The following is a 22,632-nucleotide window of genomic DNA, read 5'->3' as shown; positions in this document are numbered from 1 at the left end:
TGGTTAGAGAATCCGTCAGGTTTGGCCGCGCGTGGGGGCGCATGGGAACTCGAAAAAATTATCTAAAAATTTGGGGATGATCCTGAGGTTGTGTAGGTCACTATGGTGTATTGATATACCCATTTTGAGCAATGTATGAGAAGTTATTAGCTAGTTTTGTCCATGTGCTTTAAAATAACGTTTTTATAGTTAATTCGCATATATGTGAGACTTATCCCGAGGACGAGCGTATCCACGGGCGACTCGGGGGTTACGACCCGTCGACATTTGTTTTCAGTATATTTATATACTAGGTATATTTCCCAGAAATGCATTTTTAAGGAAAGTATGCTTTGAAATAATATGCCAAATGCTTTTATATTCTGAATATGCATTTCATGGTTGCATATATATATATATATGTGGTGCTGTGGAGGCACATGTAAGTTTAAGTAAGTTATGTTTGGCTATGTGAATCATCGATGATGTGACATGTGATTGATTGATGTTGAACTCATAAAACTGCACCTAGGGTGATTGTGATTTAGTCAGAGATATGAAGTACATGCTTGTTTATTTATGTCACCTCCCGCACTATATGCTCATATTGGATCCAAATTAAGTGCACAGTCTTGTCGTACATACCTTATTTATGGTTCCGACTCGTAGGGTGACTAGCAATTTATCGCCTGACTACTATGAGAGAGTAAAATTGAGCATAACTATATTACACCCAATCTTGTCGTACAAACCTTTTTAGGGGTTCTGATTTATGTACATTATATTGCCGTATAGGTCATTGTAGTGACTCCGGCTAGATTGACTTTGAGCTATGAATTCAATCGTATAAACTACCACAGGGGTTCTGGCTAACGTATCATATTCTATGAATTTATTCTTACCTGAATTACTTACTCTGTTATATATTAGTATGTCATATATTTGAATATGATTATGTGAAGCATGAATTGAATTGATATGATTTCATATATATTTATATATTATGTATATGCTTATATTCTGATTCTGGGAAAAATTATAAATGTTTTACAGCGAGGGGTTAGATATGTTGATAAAGAAAACGATTTTGTAAAACATTTATTTTTGCCCACTCACGTTTTTTGTTTTGCGCCCCTCCAGGTTTTAAGTAAGCTTGTTGTTGGTGGCTTGAGGACGTCGGCAGTTCTGACTTATCTAAATAATAGTAGGACATTCTTGGTACTGTATAATTAGTACTTGTCATATTGGACTGCACCTAGACTTAATATGCTATGATTAGGAGTGTTTACTATTGTAACTAACTCTTATCACTTCCTGTTTAGTAGTGAACTTTAGTATTTCGGTTTTTAATTATTTGTATAATTCTTATCTTTATTGTTTCCGCACTGTGCACATGGCTACATCACTCTCACGTGACGGCCAGCATGCCTTGATCTTGATCGGGGTGTGTCAAGCTGACATGGGAAGATGAAAGCAAGTTAATTGACAGATTAGTAAATGCAGAATTCATCGCTAGAAGGTTTAGATATGAATAAATCAGACAACTCTGTTGTGCCAATTACACCAAATCTCAATAGAGAGATCTAGATTATGCAGGTACCTTTCTACCATAATAAGTGAAGAGATTAAATCTTTAAAAGAGAAGAACCATACACAAAAAACCTTTTAATGTACCCACAAATCACAGCAGTCCAAGAAATAACATTTTTCTCCGACATTTCATCAAATATCTTATGTGCATGTTCCAAATACCCACATTTCACATACAAACAGAGCAAACTGGTTTTAACATAAACATTGAAGTCGAACCCAGTTTTCACCACAAGGGTATGAATGTTCAGATGCACAGCCAATGGTTACAAACCTTAAATCAAAACCTCCCAATTTTTCTAATTGACAAACCCTTCCTCACATCCCCTTCCTCACCCATCAGATTTTTCTAATTGACAATAATAGTAAGCATTACTATCAAAGAAAATCTGTAGAACATGAGAGACTGACTGACTAACCTTGCAAAAGAAGTCGTGGTTCGAGAGACTCAAGACTGAAAATGGCGAAAGGGCTCAGAGCCAGAGGAGGTCGCGGGTCATGTTGTCACGGGTCACGGGGGTGAAAGATTGAGAGTGAGATGACGACACTGACTGAGAGTGAAACGGGTCACACCGTTGTAGGTCGTTGGGAAGGAAGAAGACGAAGATAGGTCGCAGGTGCGTGGAGCGGCGAAGGCTGCGAATGGCAACTGGGAACTTGGGATTTGGGAAGGATAAGGGAAGATAATGGTTTCAGATTGAAAGGTTGCGAAGTGTAAGGGGGTAGGGTTTTAGTTTCAGACTGAAAGAACGAGTGAACGGCACCATTTCATAATAATAAACTGAATCGAATTTAGTGGGTACATTAACGACGAACTCCATTAACGACAAAAATATGGAACTCAACCTAAAAAAGTTAAGGGTAAAATTGACAAATCAGAATTTATTATAGTTAGACCATTTTTAGTTGGACTACTTTAATATGGGCCATGTACAAATCATTAAACAAAACTTATAACAAGGTTTTTGATTAACACTAAAACTTTTCAAACCCTTTTCATTAGTTTTCATTTGATTTGGTTATAGTTTATGGCGCTAGGTGTAAGAAAAAATAATTTTCGTCTTGCATTAGAGCTATATATTAGCATATATAACTAGTATTTTGGTGTATAATGCGAGGAATGAAAAAATAAGAAGAATAAGAGAAGAGGTTTATAGGGTTAAGGAAAGATGTATCCGTACACCTAGAGAACATCATGAGTAGTCTATTGTACGTATTCTTAATTTGATTTTCGTTGCGGTTCTCTTTTCTCATATGATTGTCATTTAATCTGCAAAGGATATACATCTGGTGTGAGATAAGGACATGATAGTTAAAATATTACAGTGATTGCTATTTAAATTTAAAGAATGCAGTGAAAGAGATGATTGAAAATAATTATTTTGCCTTATCGATTGGCTTTATATTATGTCAGTCATAGGTCGGTCAATGGCCATTACGCATACGACCAAAATATTGATATAGTTTTCCCGTCTATCCTATGGCTCAATCATCACACGGCTACCTTAGAAATCTGTAACTTCTTGATCTATTTCCTGTTCTTCCTCTTCCATCCTCATAGCGCTAGCACCACATGCGGTGGCTCAAACTGCTCTGACGGTGGCCCGTTGGTTCGTTTCCCTTTCCAGCTAACAAACCACCAAGCCAAAACTAATTGTGGGTATCCAGGGTATGATCTCTCATGTAACAACAGAAGTCAAACCACTCTCACTCTTCCATCTTTTGGTGACTTCACTGTCCAAACCATCAACTACATGATACAAGTGGTATCGATCAGCGACCCCGATAACTGTCTCCCTAAACGGTTTCTCCACCATGAAACTAGTCTTGTGGAAAATTCACCCTTCCTCCACCGTACTTTCAGCAGCCTGGTGAACTACACGTTCTTCAACTGTTCCTCCTCTGAAGTAGGCAGCATGCCTTCACGCATCATATCTTGCCTCAGCACTGAGTACTTCAAGGTCATTGCTTTGCGTACAAGTTGGCTATTGCCACCCTATCCAATTCCATTGCCCCTTTGCTCTGTGATTTTGACAACTTTGGCTCCGAGTTTATTCGATTGGGATAACCATGACATCGAGTTGACATGGAAGGTGCCTGATTGTCGTTCTTGTGAATAACGAGGTCAGGTTTGCGAGTTAAAGAAAGGAAAGCGTTTGCAAATCCGATGCTTTGGTATGATGCATATAGGACATTTTTCTGGCATAATTGTTTCTGTATACGTTTATCAGTGAATTTGGATTATTAATAACATTGATTCTTGCCTAAATGTTCCATTACATTCACAGTCCAGCAAAATAAACATATACGTGATATTTAGATGATAGTAAAACTAATCCAATGCAATTCAATATATGTTGCAGTTGGAGTCTCTTCAGATCCCTCAAAAGCTAGAAAGCACGGCATAATGATGGGTGTGGGAATTCCTGTGCTTTTGTTAAGCATTTGGCTTGGACTTCATTGTTGTGGCAGAATGACGGAGGTCAGTGGACGGAACCAGCCCATCGTAGAATTATCTACCGTAACCAATCGGCAACCTCGCGCAATCACAACCGGCCTTGACGGTCCGACCATCGAATCATATCCCAAGACTCAACTTGGTGAGAGATTGGAATTGCCCAAGCCTAATGACAACACTTGCCCAATATGCTTGTGTGAGTACCAGTCCATGGAAACATTAAGGACCATACCTGATTGCGAACACTATTTCCATGCTAATTATATAGATGAATGGCTTAAGTTGAACGCAACGTGCCCGCTTTGTCGAAATCCACAGGAGAGATAATAGTACCACAAGTATTTTGTGTTTTCAGAGACCATGTATCGATCGGTATAATACTACGTAAAGTTAAAATGTTTATTTGATAACCAATTTATTTTTGGCTTTTAATTTTTATAGTTTTTGTGCTTGATCAGAAATGGGAAAATTATAAGGAAAACTAATGAAAAAGGCTTGAAAACTTTGAGTTTTAATGATAAGGACAAAATAAAAGGTAAAGTGAATAGTATCAAGTTTGACTTTTTAGTGTAAAAATGTGGTTTTTCGTTAAAGTGAACATTACCGTGGGCTTTTCGTTAAAACTCCCAAAATTATATGGTGAAAAAGAGAGAGGAGAAATTATAGAGAATTAACAACGATAGAAAACAAGTGGTGAATTTTGTCCGCTGTGGTTAGGGTTTCCTCTTCAACACATTGTGTTTTGAGTTCAAACTTTCTGCTCTCCTCTAGTGTAAGTTAAAGTTGTAATTTCACTTGTATTTAAAAAGAAAAAGAGGAGAATGAATGAAAAAAAAAAACCTTGAAATGAACTTTGGTTTTTGGTTTATAACTTTCTTTTATTAATCCATCTTTACAACTTTTTTTTTAATACACAATCAAATTAGAGATCATTTAGTCATCTTTGCATACTTATATAGAATTGTCTATTTATTATATATATATATCAAAGATTATACCGTCGCTAGTTTGATTTTTCTTTTGGGTACAAAGAATTAAGAACATAACCAATTTTGAGTACAATATTTGCACAGTCAAAATATATATAACCAAAATTGTGTCAAGAAAGTGAACTCATGAGATGGACAAATGACACATGTATTGTTCTTTACATTATTGCTAGAAAAATGTTAAGGACCACAATTTATAAACCACATCTAAACTATCTCTTTAATAAATGTAAAATCTACCTTTATTGTGGACCTTAAGTAAAGTTAATTTATATGCGGTCTACAAAATATAATTTACCTAGCATCACCATTGTTGCTAACATACATATATGTTGTGAAGTAACATGGTTTGTCAAACGAATTAAAGATAGTAATTAATAAAAACTAACTTGTCTAGAGCTAAGTCATATATGTTAACCAACAGAAACAGAAATAGAGAAAGAGAGTCAAGAGTTTTTAGAGAGAGAAGTAGAAAAATTGTAATCTTAGGTGTATATTTCCTTAGCTGTTAAGTAAGTACATATCTCATTATTTATACACATCTCAGCCTCCTTAACAAACTAACAACTTAACTAACTTTCTAATCTTCATACAAATGGCAATATCCTAGCCTTACAATGTAATCTCTATCATCCCCCCACAATCTCATGTTTGAATGATCCTAACATGAGATTGGTACAATGAATGCAAAATAATGGAGCACTGAGACCTTTGGTTAATATGTCAGCAAATTGCTCCTTGGATGAGATAAACTGCACCAGAAGCTTGTTTTTGGCTACTCTCTCCCAAACAAAGTGTACATCTATTTCAATGTGTTTTGTCCGTTGATGTTATACTGGGTTGAAGAACAAGGTTATAGCAGAAAGATTGTGACAAAACAGCATAGGAGTTACAGATATTGGAACATGCATGAAAGTGAGAATCTATTGAATCTAATCCAGTTCAACTGCCGTGGAAGATAAAGCATGATACTCGGCCTTAGTTATTGAACGTGAAACTGTTTGTTGCTTCTTAGATGACCACGAGATAGGATTATTTCCTAAGAACATAGCTAAGCATGTTGTAGATCGTCGATTATTGGGATCACTCGCCCAATCAGCATCACTAAAAGTATGTAATGTCAAATCTCCCTTAGAGTAGGAGATGCCAAAATCAAGGTTCTAAAAAACGCTAGGCACTAGTTGGGCGGCGGACAGGGGTCTAGCGCTTAGGCGGATACCTAGGCGGCCTAGGCAGATTTATGTATATTTATTATATATATATATATATATTATTTGTAAAATTTTAGGGCTTTTTATGTTAGTTTTATAACATTTACTCAGCCCACATATTTTAATTATTATTGGGCTTTGCTTCTCATTTAATAAACAACCTTGTTTCTTTATATAAAAATAAATTTCTTATTCCTGATGATAAAGACAAAAAAATGACAAAAAAAAAAAAAAAAAAGAGAAGACATAAACGTGGCAAATAAACAACCACATCTCTCTTCCCATTTTAATTTCTTATCAGCCCATGAACCACACAAAATCCCAGAAATCTCTCTCTCTCTCTCTCTCTCCCTCTTTCTTTTTCCAGAAACCTTTAGCAAAGCAACCAACCATGGCTCTCTTTTTCTCTCTCTTGTTCTTTTTCCAGAAACCTCTAGCAAAGCAACCATGGCTATATTCAGATGCAAATGCAGATGGGAGTTTCGATGTAAATGTGAGAGTTAGAGTTGTAGATACGATGAGAGTTCGAGACGGCAAGAGTTGTAGAGCCTTCAACGCTGGCAAGAGTGGAGACTGTGGAAACTGGGAGAGACGATCGACGATGATGGCCCAGAAAACCTCTTGAAGTCGCAGCTGGTGAGTGCACTGTAGTTGAGGAAGAAGAGATGAAGTGGCTGACAACGAGACTTGGGTTTTGCAATTAGGGTAGCTGCAGGGTAGAGGAAGTTAGAAGTTAGAAAGTTAGAATAAAGATAGGATTTTTTTATTTTTTAATTTCCAAAAAAAAAAAATGGGTCCAGCTCCACCTAACTGCCTAGAGGCCAAGCGATTTTTCTGGCCAATTTGTAAGAAAACGCCTCGGATGGTGACCACCCAGCACATAGGAGGCCGCTTAGGTCGTTTTTTAGAACACTGGCTAAAATCCATCGTACCTTTCAAATACCTCAAAATTCTTTTGACAGCAATGAAATGGGAGACCATTAGATTCTTCATGAATTGTCAAACTTGGTGCACAGAAAAAGAAATATCGGGCATGGTAAATGTGAGGTATTGGAATGCTCCCACTACACTTCTATACAATGTAGGATTAGAGTAGGGCTCACCATCATCCATGAGTAACTTGTTGTATGGGAGACTAGGTGTATCACAAGACATTCACTCAATCATTTTGGTTTTAACAAGCAAATCCTGCATATATTTCTGTTGTGACAGAAATAAACCATTCGCAGTTTTGGAAATCTGAATTCCCAGAAAGAAGTGAAGAGGACCTAAGTCTTTGATATCAAATTCAGAAGTTAAGTCTCTAATCACTTGTTGTATCTCAGTGGGATCATTGCCTGTAATGATAATGTCATCAACATAAAGCAATAATATCACAATATTTGCATCAACAGTTTTTACAAATAATGACGAATCAGAGTAAGTGTTATGAAATCCCAACTGAGGCAAAAAAGAAGTGAACTTGTCATTCCATGCCCTTGGGGCCTGCTTCAATCCATAGAGTGATTTATGCAATTTACACACCAAAGATGGATTCTGAGGATCCTCAAAGCCAGGTGGTTGAGCCATGTACACTTCCTTTTGCAGAATTCCATGGATGAATGCTTTCTTGACATCAAGTCGATAGAGTGACCAATTGAAATTAGCAGCCAATGCTAAAACAATCCTTACTGTGGTGGGTTTAACAACCAGGCTAAAAGTTTCACTGTAATCGAGACCAGGCTCTTAACAAAAGCCTTTGGCAACCAATCAGGCTTTATGCCTTGCTATTAACCCATCTGAATGCCTTTTTGATTTTGAAAATCCATTTACACACCACTAAGTTCTTATTTGCTATTAAAGAGACTAAACTCCATGTCCCCTGATCATGTAAAGCACTAATTTCCTTCTTCATTGCTTAAGACCACACTGAACTCTTAAGAGCATATTTATATGATGATGATTCACGCAGAAACAGATCAATATCATTGGAGTCCGCAAGTGTAGATAAGAAAACCTTCTTCTTAATAATACCACTCTTACTCCTAGTTTACATAGGATGTAAGTTTAATGGTGGTATGTAGAGAACCACTTGTAAAGTATCTGGACTATGATCAAGTGCCACAGGGATAAAGGTTGTGTATGAAATTGCACCAGTAATTGACTGAGATGAACTTTAGGAATCAGGTGAGAGTGATGAATGTGGGGATATAGAGGAAGACACTACAACAGATGGTGAACTTGGTGATGACTCAGAGTTACTTGAAGTATTGAATTGAGAAAATGAGGGAGGAACTGTACTTGAGTTGATAACTAGAGAAGGTAAGGTAACTATATTATGTTATGTGACCACATAAGAAGAAAAAAGACCATTAAACTTATTAGAACAGAAAGATTTGTTTTAGTTTGTGCCAATAAATCTATATAAGGAAATTCATTCTCACTAAACACCACATGTCTAGAAACAAAGAATTTATTTTGAGACACAACGTAACAAATGTACCCTTTGTATTTGGATGCATAGCCCAAGAAGACACACTTTGTAGTCTTGGCTTAAAGTTTAGTTTAGTTATATGGTCTTAATAAAGGATAACAGACACAACCAAATGTTCTCAAGTGATGAAGTATTGGGACAACACCATATAAGGCTTCAAAGGGAGACTTATTAGACAATATGGGAGTAGGCATCCTATTAATAAGATAGATAGTTGTTTGACATGCAAAAGACCAAAACTTGGAGGGTATTTTGGCTGTTTGTAACAATGTGACTGTGGTTTCAATGAGATGTCTATGCTTTTGTTCAGCCTTGCCATTTTGTTCTAGAGTGTAAGGGCAAGATTTTTTTTATGGGAAATGCTTTTCTGTAAAAGAAATGATTGAAGAGTTTTGCTAATATATTCACCACCACCATAACTTTGCAAAACTTTTATATTTGCAGAGAATTGTATGAGAACATAACAATGAAAACCAACAAAAGTGGCACAAAGATCGGATTTATTAATCATTGGGAAAAATCCAAGAATACCTGGTACATTCATCAATGAAGACAACATAGTACTTATATCCATCCACTGATTTACAAGGTGCAGGACCCCAAAGATCACTGTGTACCACTTCAAAGGGAATTATAGATTTATTAACACTGGAAGAAAAAGGCAGCTTGCAGAATTTGCCCTCTAAATAGCTTTGCCACATTTTAGGACTAGATTCTTTGGAAAAAAAAAACAACATTAGATTTATGCAACATTAGAGACACAACAGAATTAGATGGATGTCCTAATCTATTATGCCCGATAGTAAAGTTAACAAGCTGACCAATGAGAGCTTTATTAGAGACAGTACTTTTGAGAAGCTACAGGACACACAGTGGCTGGGAAGAGATTGGATAGAGTCCATTATTGCACAACCCTTTGTATAGGATCCTTCCTATGACCTTGTGCTGAATCAAAACAAAAGGCATCAAAGATAAGCCAACAATTATTGTCTAAACATCTCTTATGTACTGAGAAAAGATTTTGTGTTAATTTAGGAACATATAACACATAGTTCAATTTGATAGGATATATAGAAGGTTTAAAGATAGTGCTACCAATGTGAGATACCATAGATAAATTGGGATAAGGAGATGCCAGAGATAAATTGGAGAGATTAGCAATCATATGATTTGTGGCACCTGAATCAGTGATCCACACTTGTGGGTTAGATGTAGAAGCATGTGAAGGTTTGATTGTGAGACCATAGTATGGTAAGCATGCAGTAAAGCCTGTGATTGAGACTGATGTCTAAGAACCTGTGAGTGAACCTTTTGTTATGGATATGCATCAACCTGAGAGTATTGATACCCTTGTTGTGGAGATGAAGGGATAAGGGAATAAGTAGAATGATCTCCAGCACCAATATAATTGTGACCATTCTCATTATAAAAACAGAACCATGTATTATGATTAAATCGCCCACAAATTTGACACCTTGGCTTCTCAGGTGGAGTAGAGGGAATAGGTTGCTGTGTATTTGGAAATTGACCAAGTATGCCAGGACTTAGACTTTGAATGACATGTGTTTAAGTAGGTATATACTGTCGAGGTGAAAAGCTTCTTGTGCATTGATTGAACCTGCCTTTGCCCTTGTTCTTATTAGCATTGAACTGCTTGAATCCACTAGATAAAAAACTGGTTTAATGAGGCCCTCTCTAAGTTGGAGTATTAGCAATCATAGTTGTCATAAATGGTGTATTGACAGTGGACTCGAGAATAGCTTCTTCAGCAAGTAATTGTATCCGAAATTCCTTCAAAGAAATGACATTTTCACACCCCTTTATCATAGTCTGAAATGTATTGTACTATACTGGTAAACCATTTAATGCAAGTATAACAATATCCTTATCAAGAAAATAAACCCCAGCATCATAAAGATAATCTCTAGCTTCCTTTATCTTCTGTAAGTACTGAGTAATGGAATCAGAGCCCTTTTTAATTGTTTACAGATTTGATTTCATCTGAAAAATGCTAGTCTTCGAGACAATTAGAAACTGCTCTTGTAATCGAATCCAGAGATCCCTAGAACTGGCACTTGCAATCACACATGACATAGTTACAGGACTCAAAGATGTAGTGAGTAATTGCATTAGGGCTTTATCATGCATCATCCAAACCAAATACTCATCACTATCAGAGGAAGAAGATGAATTGGACGAATTAACATCAGATTCTCCAGAATGAGAGGTAAATCAAGCAGGACAAGGATGAGATCCATCAACAAACCCTAGAATTCCATTACTTTCAAGTAGTAATTTCATTTGGAAATGCCAATTTAGGTAGTTCGAATCATCTATTTAACATTCACAGATGTAGAAATCGATGACACCAATGCAGTTATCGGTGATTGAAGAAGCTGTAATTGAGAGGTAGTTACCATTTTTACGGTATTGTGAGTTGACGACTTCGGAATTTGGCATAAATGTCTCTGAGAACAAGCACCAAACACCTGGAGTGCACGAATTGAAGAAGACGAAATCGCAGCAAGTGTCACAGTTGCAGAACCCTAGGGATGAAGAGAAACCCTAAATTGCAGAGCAGATGGAGTGAATTCGATCAAGAACCACGAGCAAGAAACAAGAAGATCAATGAAGACGAAGAATCAAAGCTGTGGAAGACTCGGATCGAAGGTCAAGTGTGAGCTTTCATGGCGATCGATACCATGTTAACCAACAAAAACAAAAATAAAGAGAGAAAGAGAGTCGAGAGTTTTTAGAGAGAGAAGTAGAAAAACTGTAATCTTCTGTGTATATTTCCTTAGCTGTTAAGCAAGTACATATCTCAGTATTTATATACATCTCAACCTCCTTAACAAACTAACAACTTAACTAACTTTCTAATCTTCATACAAGTGGCAATATCCTAGCCTTACAATGTAATCTCTATCAATATATAGTTGTCATGCATACGGTGATTACAACGGTGTCAAGACAAAGACTCAAAGAGATATATAATGTATTTGGTTGGTCATTACCCAAATATTAAAATTAAACTTGGTCATTACCTCTTTTTCTCCATTTTCCATCCTGGCATATCCAAGATACCAGCGGCTGATTCATGCAGAAATGTACTTTTTGCTTCGACTTGCTCATCATGAGTACTCCCTAGTTCAGCTTAACTCTCAATATCTAATAAAATCGAACGCCAATAGATTATAAAATAATTTGTCTGCACGTATATACATGTGTGCCTCCAAGAAAATTTCTATCTTGTTTTTTATTATTATCGTTTTTAATTTCCATTATTCAGTCAGGGTATTAATGTCATCACCTAAATTGTATAAAACAACTATGAGACAGAAACATGATTATTCTGCGTTACTATCTTTGCTATATGCTTCTAAAAAATAACGTGGAGTCTAATTCATTTGGTTTGTTCTGTTGGGTTAATTGGCACACTCATACGCAGGTCATTAAATTACAACATAAATTCGTAATGGTAGTGTTCATTTACATGGCTATCATTGAAATCTTCACATTCTTCTTATTCTTATTCCTCTCCTTCCATCCTCAAAGCGCTGCCACCTGCGGTCAATCGAAATGCTCCTACGAGGGCCCGGTGGTTCGTTTCCCTTTCAGCTGGATAGGTTACCAACAAGCCTCAAAAAATTGTGGGTGGCCAGGGTTTTCTCTCTCATGCAACAGCAACAGTCAAACCATCATCACTCTGCAATCTTCTAGGGAATTCATTGTCCAAAACATCGACTACTTGTACCAAGTTGTAACGATCAACGATGGGGATAACTGCCTCCCTAAACGGCTTCTCAACAACGACCTCGATCTTGTAAATTCACCCTTCTATTACACGAACAGCCCTCTAAACTACACATTCCTAAACTGCTCGTTCTATTATAAAATTTGGTCTGCGCCCTTGATCTCTTGCCTTAGCAGTGAGACATACAAGGTCATTGTTGTGCCGACGAGCTTCTTATCGCCACCTGATCACGAACCGTACCGTCGTTATTGTGTTCCAATGTCGACAACTTTGGTTCCAAGCTTATTTGATTGGCTAGATCTTGACCTAGGAGCTCAGTTGACATGGTCTATGCCTGATTGTCGTTATTGTGAAGCAAGGGGTCTTGCTTGTGGGGCCAATAATGGCAGCATTTCCAGCCCTAGGTGCTTTGGTCCGTCGGAACCCGGTATGTTTATAAAACGCTACTTAGACATATAAAACTGATATTTTTAGTAACACTGTTTATTACAATTGAGTTTCACATATAATTGTATGATGTACCTGCATTATCTATAAGGTGTTAATTAGCATTGGTATCAATTTGTACATATGTCTAAATAGAGTTAGTGGATACATAATCAACAGCTTAACCAATACACAATTTGACAACATAAACAAATACTATCACCTTTATTAGAGATAAGCTACTAAAATTCTACAAACGTATGTTACAAACTGTAGTACTGTATCTCATTATGTCGTATTGTCACTTGAGTTAGGTAGGTACACTCTAACTTTAATGTAACCAAAAATATATGTTATGCTGTATTGTTTAACAAGAAAATATTTGTGCGTAACAATATACATGTATTACCAAAATGTTTTCTAATGGAATGCAATTGAATGTTAATTGCAATTTAATCCCAGCTCTCTCAACAGTTGTAAGGTATTGCATAGCGATGGCCGCAGTAATTTTAGGGATATTGAGCATTGGGGCACTTGCAGTTTATATTTTTGACAAAAAAAGGGCTCGTGGTGAGCATCGCCAACCCAATATGGAATTATCTATCATCACCTATCAACAACCTTCTGTCGAGTTATTTGGTCTTGATCGTCCGACCATCGAATTGTATCCCAAGATTCAACTTGGTGAGAGGTCGGAATTTCCAAAGCAACTCATTGATGACAATACTTGCCCTATATGTTTGGGTGAGTACCAGCCAAAGGAAACCCTGAGGACTATACCACAATGCAACCATTATTTTCACGCTAATTGCATAGATGAGTGGCTTAGAAGGAATGCAACGTGCCCGCTTTGTCGACTTCCACCCAAATAATGGGGATGCCTAGCTAATGTTGAGGTGTGAACTTGTTGCAGATCAACAAACTTCAATTCCTGCAGACTTGTTCTTCATTTCTGTTTGTTTTAAAGTTTAGTTCCAGTTGCAATATACAGTTAGGATATCTGAATGACTTTGTAGTCTGCCAGCTGTCATATCAGTTGTGTATGTAGAATAAGTGAAACATGTGCAGTCGTATCACGGTCATCTTGTCTTTTTGCTCACACACATCAATGCAGTGTGAATGTTGTAATTGAATCCAACAATTAAAGAAGGAGCAACATCCTCCATTGTTCTCTGCCACTGTCATCTTTTTTTCCATTACATTCGTTCAATGTAGAATCCAAACCATAGATTAAAAGAACTACAAATACTAACTTGGTATTAGAGCTTGGTTTGATTTTGAATCAAGGGATGAGAACTGTAAAGAAATTTTCTGGATTTACAACGAAGAACTCAGTCGAATCAAAGAACGAGATGGCTAGATCTTGAGGTGAGCTTCAAGCTTCATGCTTCAATCTTCACTGGAGTTAACTCCGATTTCTGGTGTATCAGAATGAAGAGATTTCAAGTATCCTAACCTTTGGAAATTCGTGGATGAAGGTTCTGAACTTCCATCCGATTTAGAAGCAACAAGTCGTTGCTCAGGATCTAATTGCTCATGATGCAAGTGCCTTGGGGTTGATCTAAGGGGCAAATGCGGACGAGATCTTTCCTCAGATTGCAAATCAATAGACAGTCAAGGCAACTTGGGATACCTTGAATCAGGAGTACAAGGGTGATTTGCAAGTTATGACAGTAAAACTTCAAGGTATTCGTAATATGCTAGAATGATAAATGGTGAAGTATTGTCTATTTACTTGACTAGATTTTTGGATTGATTAATCAGATAGTTTACCCCATCATATGATAACATTGTATCTGTAATTGAGGGAACCAAGAATATTAGTGATTTTGATTCCACTGAGGTAGTTGCTACGCTTAAGGGATTTGAACAAAGACTGATTAGACATATTGAGGGTGGAGATGTCACCGAGAGAGCATTCAATGATCTTAGTATGTAGCCTAGAAATAACTCACGTACTAGTAATTCCAAGAATATGAAGTTTTGGAAGAATAAAAAGAAAAAGGGTTTGTAAACCATGAGAGAAATTTGGTGCAGTAGTGAAGTGTAATGGCAATAAGGACAATTCAAAAGAAGGTTGTAAAACTTGCAGAAATCTTTAATATGGTGAATGATAGTTCAAGAGAACACCAAAGTGCTACAAGTGTGGCAAATTTGGTCACATTGCTAAGGATTGCATGAGTAAAATCATTCAACATGCCAAGAGAGTTGAGGAGGAAAGTTCAATGTTCTTTGCATGCAATTCTGCAACTATGGTCAGAAATGAACATGTTTGGTTCATTGATAGTGGTTGCAATAACCACATGACTTCACATGAATCATTACTTGTAAATGTGGACAAGACTATGATTACTAGGATCAACATGGGTAATGTTAAATTGTTCAAGCCACATGGAAAGGTACTTTAGTTTTAGTGATTGATGCTAAAAATGGAACAAGACACATTAAGGAGGTAATGTTGGCCCTTAGTTGAGATGAAAACTTGCTGAGTGTGGGTCAAATGATCCAACATGGTGTTGGGGTGTGAGTCCATATTTGATTAGAAATGTAATTATGGATTTATTGTATTTCCTAGTTGGTTAGGATTCATTCCTTTAATTGTCCGCAGGATATGTGGTGTGTATAAATATATATCCTCTGAGAGAGAAGAATAACAAGCAACAAAGAATTAAACCCTAAATACAAATTTCATCTTAGTACCAGAGCAGGTTTTGGCCTATCTTTGTCTCAACTTTAATCTCAGTTATTGCCAGCGTGAAATTTTTTTTTTTCTTGCTGGCTGCCCAGTCGACTGCAGAATGCCGAGAGTTCTTCGACTTGTTGCCAAAATCACTAACCAAAAAACAATCACCGACTGCCAAGACAAAGCCACAACCTATGGCGAACGACAGGGCTGTTATCCCAGCCATGGTACCAACATCAGGAATCCAGTGTCCACATGGGAAGGATGTAGCAACAGCTTTGATGAATAATACACCTAGAAGTGGGCCTGCCAAGAAAGCCCAAAACCCACAGGAAAAAGGAATTGAAATCGAGTGCCAACTCAAATCATGCTGCCAGCGATTTGGGCCCAACCTGCCTACCAGCGGGAAAAAAAAGGAAGCCGACCCAGATGAACTGGGCCTACAACTCTCTCTCTTAAATATGATTACTTTGAACGGGGTGTCTGAAGATCCAAGTAACACATGCATTTCCCTAATTGCGTCCATTGATCATGATACATGTTGGATTATTAACTTCGGAGGTACAGATCAAATGACTTATGATCATACTTTCTTTAATTTCATAACATCGCCTTCACGAAATAGTATAGTTATTGCCAATGGAGGAGTTGCTCCAGTTACAAGAGCCGGATCAATTGCACTTACTCTGACTCTCTCCCTACACAATTGTCTACTTGTTCCCACACTATCTAGTAATTTATTATATGTGGGACAAGTCACCGAACAATTAGACTGCGTTGTGCTAATGTTTTCTTTATTTTGTTTACTTCAAGATATCCAAACTTAGGCGATCATTGGGCGTGGTACTAAGAGGAGAGGTTGTACTATGTTAACGATGTTGCACAAGGGCGTGCTCATCAAGTTCAAAGTCAGGATAGTAAAAAGTTGAAGACTATTCAGTTGTGGCATCGTCATCTTGGTCATGCCTTCGATATTTGTGGAAATTACTTCCATCATTATTTGGTAATATTTCAGATTCCTGCCTTAAGTGTAATGTATGTGCATTATCTAAAAGTGATCGTGCTTTGTATTCCCTAAGTTTTATTAAAAGAACAGTTCCTTTTGAGTTAATTCATTCAGATGTGTGTGGACCATCTCCGGTTACTTCTCGGTATGGAATTCGTTGGTTTGTCACATTTGTTGACAATTGCACTAGAATGACTTAGTCGTATCTCATTAAAAATAAGAGTGATATGGGCAAAATCTTCAAAACATTTTATCACATGGTCTACACACAATATTCGTTTCTTGTTAGGGTTCTTCGCTTTAACAATGGTGGCGAATATCTCAATCAGGACATGTCCCAATTCTTCAAAGACAAAGGTATTCTCCATGAGACTATGTGTCCTCAAACCCCACAACAAAATGGAGTAGCTGAACGGAAAAATAGACATTTAATTGAGATTACATGTGCACTTCTAATTGGTGCATATGCACCCAAAACATATTTGGCCGATGCAATGACCGAAGTCGTTTATCTCATGATTCGAATGCCATCGCGAGTTCTCTCTTTTCAAACTCCCTTGGATGTGCTTGCTAATCATGTCTCTTTCCCTTCCACCCTTCATCTCAAACCTCGAGTTTTTGGGTGTGTAACTTACCTCCATCTTCATAAAAATCAACGGAGCAAGCTTGATCCATGTGCAGTACGATGTGTTTTCATTGGCTTTAGCCCTAAACAAAAGGGGTATATATGTTATCATCCCCCTACTCAACATGTATACGTCATCATGGACGTGACCTTCTCGGAAGACAAATTTTTTTCCCCTCCAGCCATACTCTTCAAGGGGAGACAACTGAAGATGAAGATTATGGGTAGATGGATGTCGACCCAACTAGCCTTGCTATTCCTAATAACTTAGACTATGATGGAGCTGCAAGTGGCCCAACTGAGCGTGATGACTATCAAGCTGCAGGTGGCCCAAATGGGCATGATAACAACTTGGGAATAGAAAGCCCAAATGGACGTGAGGCGGTAGAAAAATTGTGACAGCATCGAGTACAATGAAAGCCCAAATGGGCTAGATGACCAGGCCGAAATGGCAGCAAATGGGCTAGCTGTTGTCGGGCTATAAAAGGAAATTTTGTTTGGTGTTTGCCTACGTGGGCATGCTGCAAGGGATAAGGCCAGACTTAGTGTGCCTTACAATGATAACAACGGTCCCCTCAACTTTCTCAAGTACACATTAGTCATACGAATATCCTTCCCGAGGTAACTCACTCAAAACCTACTAAATCAGTTTATGTGTTACCTCTTGGACAAAATCACAAAAAACCACCAGACAAGTACTCCCCAGAAGGGAAGGTGCAATATTCAACTGCTAACTATGTCTCCACTCATCGACTTTCGCCAAAATACTGTGCACTTGTTCAACAAATGGAAAATATTAAAATTCCTACCAGGGTAGAAGAAGCCTTGAGAGATCCAAAGTGGATAGAGGTGATGCAAATTGAGATAGAGGCATTACAGAAAAATAAGACATGGAGAGTGGTTACACTTTCCAACGGTAAGAAATCAGTGGGGTGCAAATGGGTGTTTACCATCAAATATAAGGCGGATGGAGCGATTGACAAATACAAGGTAAGATTAGTAGCCAAAGGATATACTCATACCTTTGGTGTTGACTATCAGGAAACTTTTGCTCTAGTTGCAAAAAATGAATACCATTAGAGTTTTGTTATCTCTTGCTGCTAATCTTGATTGGCCTCTAAGATAGTTTGATGTAAAAAGTGTCTTTTTACACAGGGATGTAGAGGAAAAGGTATACATAGATTTTCCACCAGGCTACAGCATTGAAAACTCCAATGGGAAAGTATGCAAACTTTAGAAGGCATTATATGGTTTGAAACAGTCACTAAGAGCATGGTTTGGGCGATTTTCTCAAGCCATTAAAAAGTATGGATATTGACAAGGAAATTCAGATCATACCTTATTCATCAAGCGTAAGAATGGTAAGGTGACTTTGCTCATTATATATATGGATGATATGATTGTTACAGGTGATGATACAAATGAGATTGAACAGTTACAGGGGTACTTGTCCTCCGAGTTCAAGATGAAAGATCTAGGAGGACTCAAATACTTCCTGGGAATCGAAGTTGCTAGGTCTCAAGAAGGCATATACTTATTGCAACCAAAGTATGGTATGCTAGCATGTAAACCTGTGGACATTCCGATCATGCAAATTACCACAATCAAGTCCCGACGAATAAAGAAAGGTATCAAAGGTTAGTTGGAAGATTGATTTATTTATCACTTACATTATTTATCACTTACATGACCCAATATTTATTACGCAGAAGATAGCTAATAATCCAGTACAACATGATATAACCAAGCACGTTGAGGTAGACATGCACTTCATAAAAGAAAAGCTAGATGTTAAGCTCATTGACATTCTGTTTGTCAGTATGAAAGAATAATTGACTGACATCTTAACTCATGTAATTTCTACTGGAAGATTTCAGGACTCACTTGATAACAACTTGAGGGAGAGTGTTGGCATGTGAGTCCCTATTTTATTAGGAATGTAATTATGGATTTATTGTATTTCCTAGTTGGTTAGGATTCATTCCTTTAATTGTACTGCAGGACATGTGGTGTGTATAAATATATATCATTTGACAGAAAAGAATAAGAAGCAACAAAGAAGTAAACCCTAAATACAAATTTCATCTCTTGGTTATTTCTTACTGTTTGAAAATGATATAGTGGCAATCTTTGAGGATAGGCAACTTGAGCATCGTGTGCAAAACTTTGCAGATGACAAGGAATAAATGTTTTCCTTTACTCATGGAAGACATGAATCTAATGTCTAGAAAATTAAGATGTGATAGAAGAAAATGTTTGGAAATGGCATAGGATAATGAAACACCTAAACTTCCAAAGTCTATAATTTCTTAGAGAGAAAGAAAATGGTATATAGGCTACCAAAACTAAAAGGAAGTGGTGAAGTTTGTGCAGGATGTGTTGCAGTAAAACAAGACAGGGAGGCTTTTCCGTAAAGGTCAAGTACGAATAGCTTTAAGCTTTCACAACCATTGGAATTGATACACCTTAATTAGTGTGGACTGATGCAGATGACTACAATAGGAGCCAAGTTGAGTAGAAATGGTTGGAGAACCTATCTAGTTATTACGGTATTTCTCTAATCCAATACTCTTGACCACATTATTTAATTGATAGTTTGTTTCATGTATACTATATAATGTGATACCTCTCTATATGATTCTGTTGAATGTAATTTGGAATGTACTTCTAAAATATCATTCATATGTTTTGGCCAAAGATTCCTGAATTAAATCTCTGAGTATTCTCCTTCCACCATGGAAGGTTAAAGATCGCTTATCACACATTCACATGTTTAAATGACTAGTAGCTTAACCCAACAATGCCGTGGATATTCTCAACGGAATGCCCTTAACATAGTCAAAGATAAAAAACCTAACTACTAGACAACGATGATGTCTCAGGTCAAAAGACTATTTTGCATTATTGCAACTTATGAGTTCTTACCTGACATGTATGTTAAAACTCTTTGTTGATCGTCGTTCAGTGTTCTCAATAACCTTTCGGGCACTTATTTGTTTATCTTAGTGTTTAACACTTAATGACTTGACACTAGTCATACTCTTGCTTGAGTTAACATAATACATGCTAACCTTAGTGGATTGTCAACGCCCAATCGACAACCCTATGACTAGGAACGTTTTAGGAATGAATATAAGAAAAAAGGTCTCATTGATCTAACTTACTTAGATCATTTTTCTCTTGGGTTGAAAATTCTCACACACAGTCCAACACCCCTGAAGGGTTAAGTAGCAGATTACGACATTGCCAAGCTTTCTGCTCGCGACAAGAAGGAAAAGTCAAATGCATTAGTTAACCCTATCTTTAATACATATTTGATTGAAGATCAACTCAAATAAATAAGTAAGGAATCTTTGTCACGATCAATCAAGGATACTTACATTATCATCCCAAGATATTATATTATAATTAATATCTTTGGGATTATTCGTTCCTCATCCATCCTACGGATGACACACATTGACTAATGAGAAGTGTGTGGGCAAAACCCTAACCCTATGGCTAGCCACCTCCCTGTATACCTCATCTCCATAATTTAGGGTAAGCTTTTGCTACGCAATTAAGCTCTAAACACTTACTATTTTAAGAGAAACTGACGTAGGCATTGGAGATCCATTGACCAACCTCCCCCTTCCCCCAAACACCCACCTCGTGGGTGCGTGAGGCTTTGGGCTTGTTTAAAGGTGTTATTTTGTTTCGTAGGTACAATTTCATCAAAATTGAAGACGATGGAATTTTGTTACCACAATAATAATCAATCATTGATTCGATTTCAGTTTATCATTTTCCTTTATCAACAACTAACCTAATCAAATGTATAGTTTTAAGATCCATTGAGGATCCTCATTGTAATTTATTTTAGTTGTTTAAAAAAGTAACTTAATCAAATTAAGTTGTGTTCCAATTATTTAAAGGGAGCTTTAATGAAAATGACTTTGGCCAAGTTTATTTTAACCAAAAACCATCTAATAACTTTATATAATGTAAGGGTTTTTTTTGTCATTAAAATTTTAAGTTTGTCATTTTTATTAAAATTTAAGGGTTTTTTATATTAAAATTTAAGTCTTTTTAATTAAATAAAGTTATAGCATGATTTTTTATTAAAATAAACTTAGCCCAAGCCTTTTTTTTTTTTTTTATGAAAGTTCCCATTAAAATTACATAGCAATATCTCATCAAATTTATCCTTTAGATCAGCAAATCAATTGTTTTGGATTACAATTTTAATATCACTATTTCTTAACTGAATACTGACTATTTCTAAAACTGAACAAGGGAACTATCATTATTTTTTAAATTGAACCCATCATTATCTCTTAAACTAAACATTGACTATTTCTAGAATTGAACATGAGTATTATCACTATTTCTTAAACTAAATACTAACTATTTCTAAAACTAAACACTGACTATTTATTAAATAGAACACTGACACTATCACTATTTCTTAAACTAAGCACTGACTATTTCTTAAATTGAACACTGGTAAGATCACTATTTCTTAAACTGATCATTGACTATTTCTTAAACTAAACATTGGTAACCACCGAAGTTCCTCCTTATGTAATCCACAGGGCCGGCCCAGGCCCAGTGCTGGCAGGTGACTGTTCGGGGCCCAAAATAATTGGGGCCACCAAAATTATTAGAATGATATATTTATATATGTTTTTATAAGAGTATAAATTTATAAAATTTGGTTCAATGACAAAGAATTTTAACTAGAACTTGTGGTTTTGTTGTTTGAAATTAATGAGGAGGTATTGGGTTCAAAACACCATGTGTGCTTAACTACTTTTCAATTTTTACAAATTTCTTTTCATAAGAGTATAAATATATACAATTTGGGTAAATGATCAAGAAGTTTAATTAGAATGAATGGTTTTTGTTGTTTAAAATTAACGAGAGGTCCTAAGTTCGAAATGCCAAGTGCATGTTTATTCTTTTCAATTTTTACAAATTTTTGTTTGGTTGTTAATTTATTTTTAATTAGTAGCTAGTAGTTATGTGGGTTGTTATTTTTAAACATGTATTCCAATTCAAGTCTAATCTTCAACAAAAAGTAAGTATAATTTTATTGATGTCTTACGTGTGAAAAAAAATATTTTTTTTTATATAAAATAAGGGCACATTTTCTAGCATAACCCCGGGCCTAAAAAATCTCTAGATCAGCCCTGGTAATCCAAGTGATAAAACCCTAGTTATGTAGTTCGAAATCGCCACTCTCATGAGTCATATGTTGTCAATTGTAATCAGGACCGGCCCTGAGTATTGAAGGGCCCTGTGCAAAACTTAGATGGAGGCCATTCATTTTTTTAATGTTATATTTCTTTATTATTATTTTTTTTCAATTTTTTAATCTCTAAAACTAAAATATTACAAGTTACTGCAACAAAAATAAGTTGTTTGATCAGCTAGGTGCTTTTCCTTACCTTTAAAGG

The 22,632-nt window shown here is 36.5% G+C and overlaps 2 protein-coding genes across 2 annotated transcripts; one reads left to right on the top strand and one right to left on the bottom strand.

The window, feature by feature from the left end:
- Positions 1-6,524: 6,524 nt before the first annotated feature.
- LOC126599081 (uncharacterized) lies at positions 6,525-7,796 on the bottom strand. Its single transcript, XM_050265436.1, has 3 exons — positions 7,448-7,796; positions 7,160-7,214; positions 6,525-6,936 (listed from the first exon to the last, which is right to left on the bottom strand). Exons 1-3 carry the CDS (start codon positions 7,794-7,796, stop codon positions 6,525-6,527), a joined length of 816 nt encoding a protein of 271 aa, XP_050121393.1.
- Positions 7,797-12,175: 4,379 nt separating this feature from the next.
- LOC126599080 (RING-H2 finger protein ATL20-like) lies at positions 12,176-13,752 on the top strand. The gene is made up of 2 exons (XM_050265435.1): positions 12,176-12,881; positions 13,343-13,752. The coding sequence occupies exons 1-2, from the start codon at positions 12,176-12,178 to the stop codon at positions 13,750-13,752; spliced, it is 1,116 nt and encodes a 371-aa protein (XP_050121392.1).
- The last annotated feature ends 8,880 nt before the right edge of the window (positions 13,753-22,632 follow it).

The sequence above is a fragment of the Malus sylvestris genome, chromosome 14, assembly GCF_916048215.2.
Source record: "Malus sylvestris chromosome 14, drMalSylv7.2, whole genome shotgun sequence".
NCBI classification, from domain to species: domain Eukaryota; kingdom Viridiplantae; phylum Streptophyta; class Magnoliopsida; order Rosales; family Rosaceae; genus Malus; species Malus sylvestris.
Note: the sequence above shows the minus strand (reverse complement) of the source record. Positions and strands in the feature narration are given on the sequence as shown.

What these genes read in the sequence shown, in the direction of transcription:
- LOC126599081 (XM_050265436.1), bottom strand. Translation starts at nt 7,796, where the DNA reads ATGGCTCAACCACCTGGCTTTGAGGATCCTCAGAATCCATCTTTGGTG. An exon ending in GATTTCCAAAACTGCGAATG is followed by an intron (nt 7,215 to 7,447) that starts GTTTATTTCTGT and finishes CAATTCATGAAG; the next exon opens with AATCTAATGGTCTCCCATTT. An exon ending in AATTTTGAGGTATTTGAAAG is followed by an intron (nt 6,937 to 7,159) that starts GTACGATGGATT and finishes TCTACCCTGCAG; the next exon opens with CTACCCTAATTGCAAAACCC.
- LOC126599080 (XM_050265435.1), top strand. Translation starts at nt 12,176, where the DNA reads ATGGTAGTGTTCATTTACATGGCTATCATTGAAATCTTCACATTCTTC. An exon ending in CTTTGGTCCGTCGGAACCCG is followed by an intron (nt 12,882 to 13,342) that starts GTATGTTTATAA and finishes ATTTAATCCCAG; the next exon opens with CTCTCTCAACAGTTGTAAGG.